The 12,263-nt window shown below is 50.9% G+C and overlaps 2 protein-coding genes across 2 annotated transcripts; one reads left to right on the top strand and one right to left on the bottom strand.

The window, feature by feature from the left end:
* Positions 1 to 20: 20 nt before the first annotated feature.
* On the bottom strand, positions 21 to 1,615 carry KRP23_5259 (UPF0489 protein C5orf22-like protein; the record flags this gene model as incomplete). The annotated part of the gene is made up of 7 exons (XM_067890304.1): positions 21 to 631; positions 702 to 853; positions 919 to 1,006; positions 1,079 to 1,130; positions 1,188 to 1,270; positions 1,332 to 1,479; positions 1,547 to 1,615. 7 exons carry the CDS (start codon positions 1,613 to 1,615, stop codon positions 21 to 23), a joined length of 1,203 nt encoding a protein of 400 aa, XP_067746864.1.
* Positions 1,616 to 7,504: 5,889 nt separating this feature from the next.
* On the top strand, positions 7,505 to 7,882 carry KRP23_5258 (uncharacterized protein; the record flags this gene model as incomplete). Its single annotated transcript, XM_067890303.1, has 1 exon — positions 7,505 to 7,882. One exon carries the CDS (start codon positions 7,505 to 7,507, stop codon positions 7,880 to 7,882), a length of 378 nt encoding a protein of 125 aa, XP_067746863.1.
* Positions 7,883 to 12,263: the final 4,381 nt, after the last annotated feature.

The raw sequence follows: 12,263 nt of genomic DNA, 5'->3' as shown, positions 1-12,263 counted from the left end.
TACTCGCTCGGAGTACTTGCCTACTTATCGTCATCATCTGAATCTTCCACAGACTCATAGTCGATAAATTTTATCGCTAGCTCCCCATAGACTCGTTCAAGCATTCGCAGCACACTGGCCAGCACGACATCCAACTGGTGCGGCGGCAGATATTCATCGCCTGTGGACTTCGCAATCGTCACAATCGCGGGAGGGTTTGCAGTGTCCAGTGCGTGTTTCCGAAGAAACTGTTCCAACTCGTTGACCATGCGCTCAATTTCCTCCTGGGAGCTTTCGTGGTGAGGAAGATCCAGGAAGGGACCAGCAGTCCAGATCTCGTGCCTTGCACTCTCATCGTCTCGAAATTGCTCTAATACTTGGGTGAACTCGCCTAGGAGTGCTTCAGCATCCACGTCTTCTGAATACAGCAGCGCGAGCTCGTTCACGATGTTTGCCCACTCCGCTCTGCGACTTGTGTTGTCTTCCTGCGTGTCGGCTGCCTGAAGACGTTTTATGAGCTCGCAAAACGTCCTTCTCTCCGAGTTTCGGTGCTTAGCAGTCACGACTTCGAGAGGAGCTCGCTTGTAGCGAACACTGGAAAAGACTTGCGTCACGATCATCACCGCCGATTTTCCAATGCGCGTCTCCAAGTCTGTAGATTTTTCCAGCACCAAGCGTCAGCCAAACAACATAGCTTGAGGCTCGATACCAGACCAAACTACCTTTGCGGAACGGGTCCCAAGTCGAGAAGTAGTCCAGATCGATATCGAGGACGAAGCCTTTTGACTTTTGTCGAGCGTTGTCGATCGCCTCAGTTGCTACAGCACTCGAGTCCTTCGACGAACTCGGCTCCGTAGCAAACAAGTCCCAATTCCTACCCAGTGAATGCAAAACACACAGTTCAGTACACGACAGTGACTTTAATGCCCAAACACTCACCGGACAGAGGACGCGTCCATGTCCTCTACAGCACAGAACAGTTCATCCTCCACGAAATGAGGCAGTTCACTCGTGACCCCCATCGCACCTACACAACAACCGTCCCGTACAGTTAGCCAACAACCTTCTGTTCCCAGCCACCAGCCCTGCGTCACTTAACCAGAAACCTTGCGCTTTCCGATGACAAGCTGCTTGAAAGACCCCGCCGGCATCTGCAGCATAACCATCAGCATTTTCTATCGTGGACACAGCCACAGTGTCAAACGCACCTGCGTCGCCCACGCAGGCTTGAGCCAAGTGATTTGGTTCACGTGCCCCGCGAACACCAGCGGCAGCAGAAACTCGGCGATCCCTGACGTACATCCATTCGTAAGTCGCCTAGAAGTTTTCAGATTGTAGGGTCGGATTTGAACCTGCGACCGACTCGTCCAGCTCGTCGTAGAGCGTCTCTGGGTGGAAAATCACCTCGGTGTTCAAGGCCGTGGGAAAGGACAAGTCTGGATGGGCGTCTACATGCAGCACGTGGATGTTTGAGAACGGCAGGCGACGCTGGCGGATGGCCTGTCAAGTTGATTGGAGTTAATTAATAGCGAGGTGGCTACCTCCACCGTATTTGGCGAACACGCACCAAATGGATGTCCGGCAGACAGTGGTGGTGGTCATCCACGACCACTACAGGCAGAGCACTTGCAGGCATGGAGCAAAAATTAAATTAGCATCCTAAACTCTCCTGTAAGAACGACATCGTACTTAATATGGTCGATTGACTCAAAGACGCACAATATTCACATGTGGACCACATACAGCGGCCAAGACATGTAATACCGTGTACAGTATGACAAAAACCACACCCAGGTTTGTTGCCCCCCCCCCCCCCCCCCCCTGATTTGCCCCTCGACAACACCGAAATGTTTGTGTTGTTGTGATGCCTCATCATTCACTGAGATTCCCGCAAGTAAATTAATCTAATGACGGTATGAATGGTAATTTAAGAGAGGAAATGCTAAATATACATACAGTTAGGGACGAGCACATATAACCCCATAATCACACAGGAGTGATTTAGCGGTTTGGTGAGCATCTCATTGGGGAATAACACAGTGTGGACCACTAAAATCAAGTCAGTGCTACGTGCTAACTTTCAGATTCGCCCCGTAAAACCCATGTTGCTCTTTGTTGTCCCTACGACTCTTTTCTTCAAATAACTCAGGAACACTATCCTTTTTGCACATCTGTAGTAATTGTCGTACATGCGCATTTGACAAAGGCAGCCTCACGTATTCATGGGGGGGGGGGGGGACTCCATCGGCGGAATGATAGAATACGAGAACAGCATCATCACGCTCTCTTCTTGTACTCCGAGAAAAAGGTTCCATACGATACAGGCCGCGAAATCTTCTAATCGTGTGTTCAAGTAAATGCACTTGTAGATATCGACCAGGGTATTATCCATTTTATACCAAATCCACCAATTCATCAATCATCAAAATTGCGTTTTTCTCCTCAAAAATGTCTTGCTGTACTAGTTCGTACAGGGCTTGGTGTTGGGGACGCCGAGAGAAGGGCGGAAGGCCTCGGTGGCTATTTGAGAGGAGAGAAAGAGGCTCGACTACTTGTCCGACCGCGGGGTAGTTTGAGTCCGAGTTCGGGTCCGTGCTCGGGAGCAAGGTCTACGAGTCAGGATTGGCGATCGAGTACTCAGCCGGATCTGAGTAGTGGCCGAGCCTGGGGTGGCGGTCAGGTCTGGGACGGCGGTCGAGTTCACGGCTGAGCCCGAGTGTAATGGGTCTGCTTAGACCCACTACTTTTGCTTACACGTGTTCACACTTGTAGGAGTATTTTTTTAACCTTAAATTAAGTATACTTGTATCCACAAGTATAATTAAACCTAAATAAAGGGGCTAAATGATAGCTTTGGTGCTAAATGAGAACTGAATTGAATGTTAACTGGGTTTCCTATTAAAAATGATATTTCTAATGAGGGGTTCTGCCATCGGATGGCTGGCAGAACCCCTATCTATTGAATGACTCTCATTGGTAGAAAGATGTTGCTTTCTACGAGTCATATGTCTTTGTTATGAATGTGGACCACCCTGTGAGGTGGTCAATCTGAATGTATCCATTAGTGCGTGTTGCACTAAGGTAGGAGGTGAACCGACTGTGTAGCCCCGCTACACCGAGTCTGGGTGGTGGCCAAGTCTGTACAGCATACCCTTTCTACTACCTATTGACGAAGGATACGTTATTCCAATGGAGATCTGGAGTCAAGTTGGAGCTCGCAAGAGTCTGATGCACGTGGATAATAGCCGTTCGGTGGCCTTTTTGCCACCATTCTTGAAGAGTATTGTCAAAATTTGGATTTTTTCCGCACAATGGCTGACACCGAAATCCTTCGTGTGTGGAGTCCTGTCGGCTCCGTCAATATAATGTTAAAGCACCTGTGATTGTGCAGCGACCCGACGGCGTTGTCTACCTTCTTCGGTGGGCCAAAGAAGTTCGCTCAAGTGACAGCGGAGTGGCTTATCTAGTCTCGCTCGGACATTCTTAGATTTATTCTTTCGATCTACGGGTGTTCGCTCTACATGCATGTTTCGACTACCAAAGCAAGCGGCCTATGGGCAGGTGTAAAGAAGTCGTGTGCCCGGTGGACCGAAGCCACAACTTGCAGCACGGACGGAAGAGCGACGCGCAGCAGTCCCGGCTGCACCCACCGTGTCGTGTATGTTGAATCCGTAGTTTACACGAGTTTCATGGAGAATTTCAGTTTCGTCCGGTATAATCTGCTGACGAAACCCACAGGCAATTAGTAGAAAGGAACGCAAATCGAGCAGCAGACCGTCTGTCCTGCCGATGCAGAACTACATTCCTTGCAATCATACCCCACTTCGAATCGACTTCAGGTCCAGGTTTATATCCCAAAACAACAGCGTGGTAAAAATATGCATGATGAAGCCATAACATTTCACAGAAAACTTTATTAGGGAGGGAGGGGGGGAGGGGGGGGGGGGGGGTCGTTACCGCAAAAAAAAATAGCCGAGATTCTGAGCTATCGAGGGATGCTATTGATTTTCTAAAAACAGAATAAATGGGAAGAGGATAGTCCAATTCAATTAGGCGAGTTGTGTCATTAGTTTTTTCCGAACTGTCTTTTATTTTTGGTGATATTAACTATAATTGGTACCGTCATAATCTACAAACGATTTCCTACGCGTTTATGTGTTGCTTACTCGTTTGGCGCACCGTGGGGCTTCACGACATTGCTGTAAATTTTGAGGTTTTTCGCGGTGATTTTGCTGGGTCAATGTTTATGACCAAGCGCAAGATTTGAAACACATTAATGACCAATCAATTGTTATCCACAGTAATGACGTTAACTGACTCTTATGTGGGCCAGAGTAGTAGTTTCAAATATAATCCATTGTTGCTCGAGTGCAGATATTACAACATTTCGCCGGTATTATTTTCTGAATTTTATTTTGAAGCTAATGAGGTGATGTGAGCGGTAGTAGGATTTGGCGAAAACACATATATCCCGAAAAAATACATTATCGTTTAAGAAAGGAAAGAGTATAGCCGATGTTGTTTGTTGAATAAAAAACCCCTACTAAAACTGATAAATTACCTGCGTGTTGTTTGTGTCGTCCACCTCAGAAAATCTATTTGCCAATGGCTATGAGACGCGTGCGAAGGAAACAGGGCTGCGTCGGAGATTTTACGGGCGTTGTCACATTATGCTTGTAGAGAGGTCCGAGGCCCGTAAAATCCCTAACACTACATACAAATATGTAAAAAATAAAACGTACTATTCATCATAAAAAGAAGCGGGATCTTCTGGGAGTGTTTCTTTTGGCTAGTCGACATTAAGATCGTTCCGGACCGGGATTGGTTTGGATCGCGACAGGTGTGTGTAGGGTTATTTACTCGGATCCGGTCATTCCGAGTGTCACCTTCGTGCCTACGATATGACACAGCGCGTAGTAGCACAGCACTTTCGGAACCAACTTTTTGGGATGAACCAAGGGGTCGTGTGGATCGAGGGCACCCGGGAATTCAATTCTGATCTCTTTGACGAGTGGATTTTGAAACGAATATAGTGTGGTCTCCCACCGAATCCAGGACACCGATACGTTGGGTGTGGCGAGGTGATACCCTTCGCCTTCCTATTTGCCCTTCAACTGCGATGCATTGTGAACGTTCTGACGCTTGTACGGCTAAGAACAACCAATGCACCACTGACATCGAAACTGCTCTCTCTGATAATGACATGAAGCTGACATGCTATAGCGATATTACATATCCCTACACCCGCAGATCCGTCAGATTCGTCGTGACAATAATTTCCCACTTCAATGCCGAGAGGTCCGCGGTTAGCACCGTCCCAAATTCGAGCTTCATGCCCGATACGGTTCCAGTAAAGCGCTGTTCTTTTCGAACGTTGTCAGCCTTTATTTTCAAAGGTGATTACGAGCATTATTGTAAATGGTCTCTTTGGCGAGAAAAGCGTTCAAGAGACATTCCAGCCATTGTCATACCAAAGTCTATTCGGTTATCTGCGGCTGGTGACAACGCTGGGCAGAGTGTGTGTAAAAAAGATGGCATTTCGGAGAGTGTTGTAAACCAAGCCAACATCCCGCGATAATTACACGTTAGGCTAGTCGGTCCAGGGTTTATTCACATTAAACGAGATGTGTACAGTGTATTTTCGAGTAATACAACTACCGAATAATATAACACATTAAGACCGATACGTCGTGATTATATTGTCTACATGAATTATATATGATATATTGGATGTGACCCACTTGATCACTTCGCACTGAAGAACTACAGGATCGTAGGTTAGCTCACTTTTAACTTAGATTTCGCTTTCTTGGGGCATCCAAGCCTGCGTTTTCCCTCAGCCTGATTCCTTGGAATTCGTTTCGTCTGGAGTAGCAGTAGGAGCGTTGTGCACTTGACGACGTCCTCGCCAAGCCTCTCCACAGCGCGGGCACGAACTGGTCCTTTTCGGTCGGGCCCCCCTTTTCCGTTTACGAGGAGGGACAGTTGTTTGCGAGCCTTCGCTCCGGCAAAGTGGCAGACTAGATAATGACAGCTTGGTGATTGCTTCTCGTTTCTTTAAATGAGCTTCTAGCAACGGACTGTGAGCTGCCAGCACCTGCCGCAGCGAGGGGTGTAACCACTCTATGGCAACCAGAGTTCAGCGGACTCGCATAAAGATGCCCTGTGGAGCGATGCTACGCGGTCCGGAGCTCACGAATGTGCAAAACAGCGCATATATATATAGAGCCTGAATTCTAGAGGAACGCCTGCGGCGCGCCCAATTATATACATGCTATCTGTATGGTTTATTCTATAGCTGGGAGGTGTGTGAACGTAATGCGCACCTGACGGCTTACTTCCAGATCTGCTGCGCAGATCCCAGACCTTCTCCGCCAGCACCACCGACCTGTCGAGGCCCTTTGCCCGGCACGCAAGTGTTGATCGAGCCCTACATCAAGCTTAACCAGCCTGTTGACCTATGACCCTACAGCCAAGCACCTGAGACCGCCATGCAACTGAAGAGCTCGGCTGTAGGCAGCCAGCAGGAAGACCCAGTTCGCCCTGACCAAAGAACGCATACCGATAGCTCAGTGGTTGTGAGCTCAAACTCGGGTGGCGCAGGCAACGATCTGCAGGCGTTGATGAGCGTGGCCCGACCGACGGGGCATCTGCAGTAGCCGTCATATTGAGCAAACAACCGGTTACTACCAGTACTGGTAGCGCGCCACGCGATGAATCGCGCCTCTCACATCTCAGGAAATCCTGTGGCTTCTCAGTGACCTCCAAGCTGTGAGTCCTTACATTCAAACCGTTTTGGCGGGATTGGCCGGCCAGACTCACTCTGGAGCTGTCACGCGAACAAGCCAATCTCCAGAAGGCCATGCCCGAGATCAAACTCAAGCGAGAGCGCAGGAGAGCTTGCAGAAGCAACTGAGGGAGAGAGCCGTGGCCGACATTACACCCAAGCAAGCCATTGCACCGCAAGCCCGAGTCAGATCCGCAGTCGCGACAACCGCCGAAACAGCGAGGGCAACAGCAGTCGCTGCACACACCAAAACCCAAGTCATACGAGCTGCAGCAGTGTGGCTAGCCACCGCAGCAGTGTAAGCCGCCACAGCGAAAGAAGCAGTCGGCGTAGCCAAGGACTTGGAGTGGCGCGTAGCATCGGCGGTGCCCACAGATCAAGTCACAACAATAGTGCAGAGAGCGACCTCTCTGGTAAAAGCGGCACCCGTACGCATGGAAGCAGGGAAGCAGAACCCTCAATTCAACGCCAATTGAGAGCGACTCGTCGATCACCATGGAGCTGCAGCCACAAGCTCATGACTGCTACCATGATAACAAGCTCCTGTCATTCACCAAGGCGGTGATAAGGTCCAAGGTCTCATTGATACATCTCCACAAGCAAGAGCAGTACAGGCAGTGGTTACTCCAGGTGCCGCTGGAGTTCGCGAACAACATGATGTCCGATATTACCTTTGGTGGCGAACGTTATGATGGGGAGCTAGCTCTGAAGCAATCCTAGTAAACCGGCTGGTACGTCATGCGGTGCAACACTGCGTTCTTGGCCACATCGGGGTCGCTGAGCGACAGCCTGCGCGAAGGCTTCGGCATGGCGGACCTGGTGGTACATGTGGATGGCCCACCCTTGCTGCTCGACGACATTGGCAGGTTCGCCACCTCACCGAGTGATCAGAACTGCCAATACCCCAAGTGGGAGCTGCACAACCGTGATATGCAACTACGGGAGGGTGTTAAGGTCTACATTCGCGAAATGGAGCGGATTGTACGCCCCATTCGGCGGGAGGGTGGCATCATTTCTGACTGGGAGCACGCGGGCATCCTGATGGCCAACGTCACTCCGTATGCCCTAGTGTGGTGGGTGATCATGCTATCTGGGTGTGCACCCACGACTGCATAAAGCTCACGGTTTCGGGCGTGATCACCAAGCTTATAGCGATCGAGCAGTCGCGTAACCGCAAGGCGCTAGTTCCAGGCAAGTTGCCCAGCCGACAAGGACTTCGAGTTGCAGCAGTGAACCAAGAGCGACAGGGACGAAGCGATAAGCGAAAGAACATCCACAAAGTAGATCGGATTCATTAGCAGAAAAAGAAGTTTCCGAGCGGCAACTGTGGGGAGCTAAATCGCTGGTATACTGAATGCCCTCGCAAGCTGAAGCCTGAGTTGCAGAAAAAGAAGGGCGATAGAGAGGCACGCCATCGTCAATGAGACTCGAGAGGAGCACTAGTAGCTTCCGTGCACTCGCCATGTACATCAGAACCTGTTGAGATGCAGAAACCGCAGACGAATCTATGTACGGCAGCGGTGAAGAAGAGTGTCCTCGAAAACGCGTGACGCAACTACCTGCACGAGTTATCAAGCAGCGACTCAGCGACCTGTAACGAACCATTGAATGTCTCGCGAGTTAGTGTGCAGGCGTGGGACTCTGTCATGGCCGCTGCAGTGCCAATGGCGGCGAAGTCCCTGCACATCGTAGAGACCGAGGCTACACCTGCTACTGGAGAGCCTCGAGTTGGAGACATCGGGAACGCAGATCCATTAAACATGCAGACGATGGTGTAGAGTGAACAAACCGGCTACAATGTGCCACCACGACCTGCTGTCCAGCCTTGAATGCCAGAACCACATCCATTTTTGCCGAGCTGGATGATGGCGCGTGTGCGGAGCAAGGATGGGCGCTAGAACCGTAACTCGCGTTCGCGCACGCGCTTACCCACTGATGACAGACGAACGTCGCGCTCGCCAGCTCGCGACAGATGAACATTGCGCTCGCGCTCGGTTGGGCATGGAAGAGGTGCTCGGCGCTCACGCTCGCATGAACGGGGTACCGTTCGCACTCGCGATCGACACAGCAGACAGTGCAACCGCTCACGCGCTCGCCCCTACCCGTTCAACTGGATGATGTCAATACACAACACAACGAACGCGATGGTGGTGCACGACCCTACATGGAACACCGTGTTCTATCCTGTGCTGGTGATGCAGCAACTTCATCAACAGCCGCATCATCCACAAGGATACTTCCACTGGCCGACTCCGCCGGCATTCCACGGACCCACTCCACCGGGTTGCTGACACCTCGTCAGTTTGATGGACCACTGCATGCCTATGATGGGCTTGCACCTTGCCATATCGATGAACCTCTATGAGGATATGCTGGACCAGCGCACGGGATTGCTGGCCCACAGCATGTGTCACACATGCCTTCAATTGACATGGAAGCCCCGGCGCTACCAGTCGCGTCCGAGAGACTTACTCTCACCGCCGAAAATGGCACCACCGCGTAGAGACCAGAGGCCTGACGATCGACATGCTGAACAAGGACAAGGATGTGACCAGCATCGTGGGCCGAAGTGACGCGGCTATGGAGTCTACACCGTCCATGACCGTCCAGACGAACACCGCGCAAAATTAATGCGTGGAAGCTTACTTGAGCGCCTTCATGGCCCTCACGCACAGCACACACCACCGCTTGGATTTTGCAAATGGTTCCTCTGAGCACACAATGATGTCTGGTATTGTGGGTTTGCCCTTGCACCACGGCCAAGACGGAGGAGCTCAATCTACGGAACATGGTGTACTCTCAGAGCACCGCAGTCAACATCGCCAGCCTTGGGCAGCTTCAGTTGTGGGAGAGGTTTTGGTTGGTGGTGTCCGATGACCAAAGACTGCGCACATTTTGCGAGTGAGCAGGCTGTCATATTCAAGATGTGTGACGGCATCTACCGCTTGCGTGTGCCGCAAGCAACAAGCAGCCTCGTTACCGGAGTCCGTGTGCGCCCGAGGCCGACATGGAGAAGATACAACTTTGGCACCAGCGTTTTGGGCATTTGGGTATGGATAATATCCTCGAGATGACGAGAAACAAGGTATACGTTGGGGAAAAGCTTAACACTGCTGCTTGAGGATCTACGACTGTGTTGCATGCGTGATATCCAAGGCGCGTAAGATGCACCACGCGCGCTTGGTGAACCGAGAGCCCAATCCATTGCAGATTCTGTCCATGGACATCTACAGTCTCAGCGAATTGTACGTATACCTGGTGTTACCCATGGGTGTCAGCAACGCGCCAGCAACAATGCATAAATTGACATCATCGTTGTTCAAGGGTCTGACGCACACGCGTTCGCTCTACGATGACATATACGTGTTCACGAAGTCGAAGGATATCAACGAACATCTTCGAGCACTTCAAGACGTCTTGGAAATTTTGAAGAAGAACAAATTGTACATGAAGTTGTCTAAGTACGTGGTCAGCGCTGATACGGCCTTCCTTGGACTGGTCGGTTGGGGTGTAGTGTCCAGGTTTTTTCTAACGACAACTTGAAAGGCTTCTTGCTGACGATCGCGTCTGCTCACCGAAACGTTGCTAGCGCTCCGGCTTCTCGCGACTTAGTCTATACTCTCCGCAGATTTGGGACATCTCGTATTTGGCGATTTGGTCCACCGCTTCGCTCAGAGTTGTCTGATTCTGCTGTTTGGCGTAGGCTTGAGTCGCGCGCTTGAGTCCGTCACAGTAATAGCTGGCTAGGTCGACTTCGCTCATGTTCTCAACGCGAAAGATCAGTGACGAGTACTTCCCGTTGTGCTCCTCGATTCCACTGACCTGATGGAGCTAGAGCAGCTTCTATCGCTGTATGGATGAATAACAATCTCTCTCTAACCAAACTTCATCTTATGTTATGGTGCTTATTAGCCAATGAGGCTGTTCATTAATCGTTTTGGCAAATCAAAACCATCTCTATAGTTTATGGTGAGTCAAATCACATCAACGATTTTATTTTATTCAATAAACACATGATTTTACATTTCAGTCGGATGTTGAGCGATTCCGACATATCTGGTAGGAGCTGACGTCCAGATATGTGTATCGTGCTACAAGCGAGGGTTTGCCACGTGTCACTCGCATATTTGCGGCTTCTCCGACCAAGAGCAATGAGCCTGAACGACTTGAAGCCCGCCAACACCAAGCGCACACGCGCAACGGTCATAAATGCGTTCAATCACTCCTCTCCGCCGAGAGCACGACCATGGAGCATGTCAAGGCTTCGTTCTTTGCCAACCCAAGCCACGCGGGGGGCATCCTAGTGACTCTGATGGAAAAGTTCGGTGTGTACCTGGCATTCCATGCAGGAGCAAGGGGGCTGCGCTTGTCGTGTCACTCCGTCGCACACTATTTCCGCCAAGCGAATTGCTGGCTCCTCGACGAGTACCCTGTTCAAGGTGGAGCTGTGGACCGGTAGCTGCTCAGCTTGTGGTATACCCTTGAACAGCACTGCATCAAACGCAAGAGTGGCGGGTTTGTCAAGAAAGCGATTGCATGCATGAAGGATGATCTCAAGCAGATGACAAGCTATCTGTATTCAACGGCCTGCTGTGCGTCAGACTACCAAGATGCCGTACTGTTGTGCCTCTTGTGGTATCTCTTCGGGCGCTCTTCGAACCTGACCTTCGTCCAGAAGCAGTAGGTCACCATCGGTGTTGGTGGCGCGTTCTTTATCTGCTTCATCCGCGTGAAGATGTCAGACGAGCAGACGTTGTCGCTCATTCCGGACGAAGACTTCATGGCGTACCCGCTGCTGGGGCTCACTCTGGCCTTGATCACACAGGAGTCACCGTGCGCAGCGCTGCTAAAGCACTTGCCAGTGCGGTCATAGGACGTCCCTGTTGAGCTGATCGACTCAATCCCATTGCTGGACCTGCTTGAAGACAGCGGCGCCCTAGATTCTTCTCATACGTCACCACCGCCCACACGACACCAACAGTTGGGGTCCACGCTCTTGTCCAACCGCTTGCTCGATCATGTTGTTGGCCCAGCTGAATTTGAAGAGCCGCTGGCCTATCATTCGTTCAAACGTGGCGGTGCGCAGCATGCGAACGCGAGCTCCGAGTTCAGGGCGCAGTGGGTATTCGACCGCGGATCCTGGAACTTGACCACGACCAACAAAGTCTTCGCATACGGCTTCAATACTCCAAAAGAAGACCATCAAGTAGCCAAGGTGCTGAGCGGAATGGCACCAAAGCAAGCCTCTGTTCTTCCGTCGCTGGATGTCTTCGACTCAGCCACACACGAGGATATAAGAGAGGTTATCCGCAAGCTCTTCAATGCGAGGGTAACAAGGCCTTCCATATTTGCGGCTTGGAGAGCAGAGATTTCTGCACGCAGCTGTGCGAGCTAGCTTTGAACTCAGTCTGGTTTACCTCCGCGGTTAGTGCGTCTTGTTAAGCTCAGTCCGTCGCGGGGTCATTCAGGTTTGACCAACAAGTGCTATTAGTTTATC

This window comes from Phytophthora ramorum (genome assembly GCF_020800215.1).
Source record: "Phytophthora ramorum isolate Pr-102 chromosome Unknown Phyram_PR-102_s0004, whole genome shotgun sequence".
In the NCBI taxonomy this organism is placed as follows: domain Eukaryota; phylum Oomycota; class Peronosporomycetes; order Peronosporales; family Peronosporaceae; genus Phytophthora; species Phytophthora ramorum.
The sequence above is the reverse complement of the archived record's forward strand: the minus strand, read 5'-3'. Positions and strand labels throughout refer to the sequence as shown.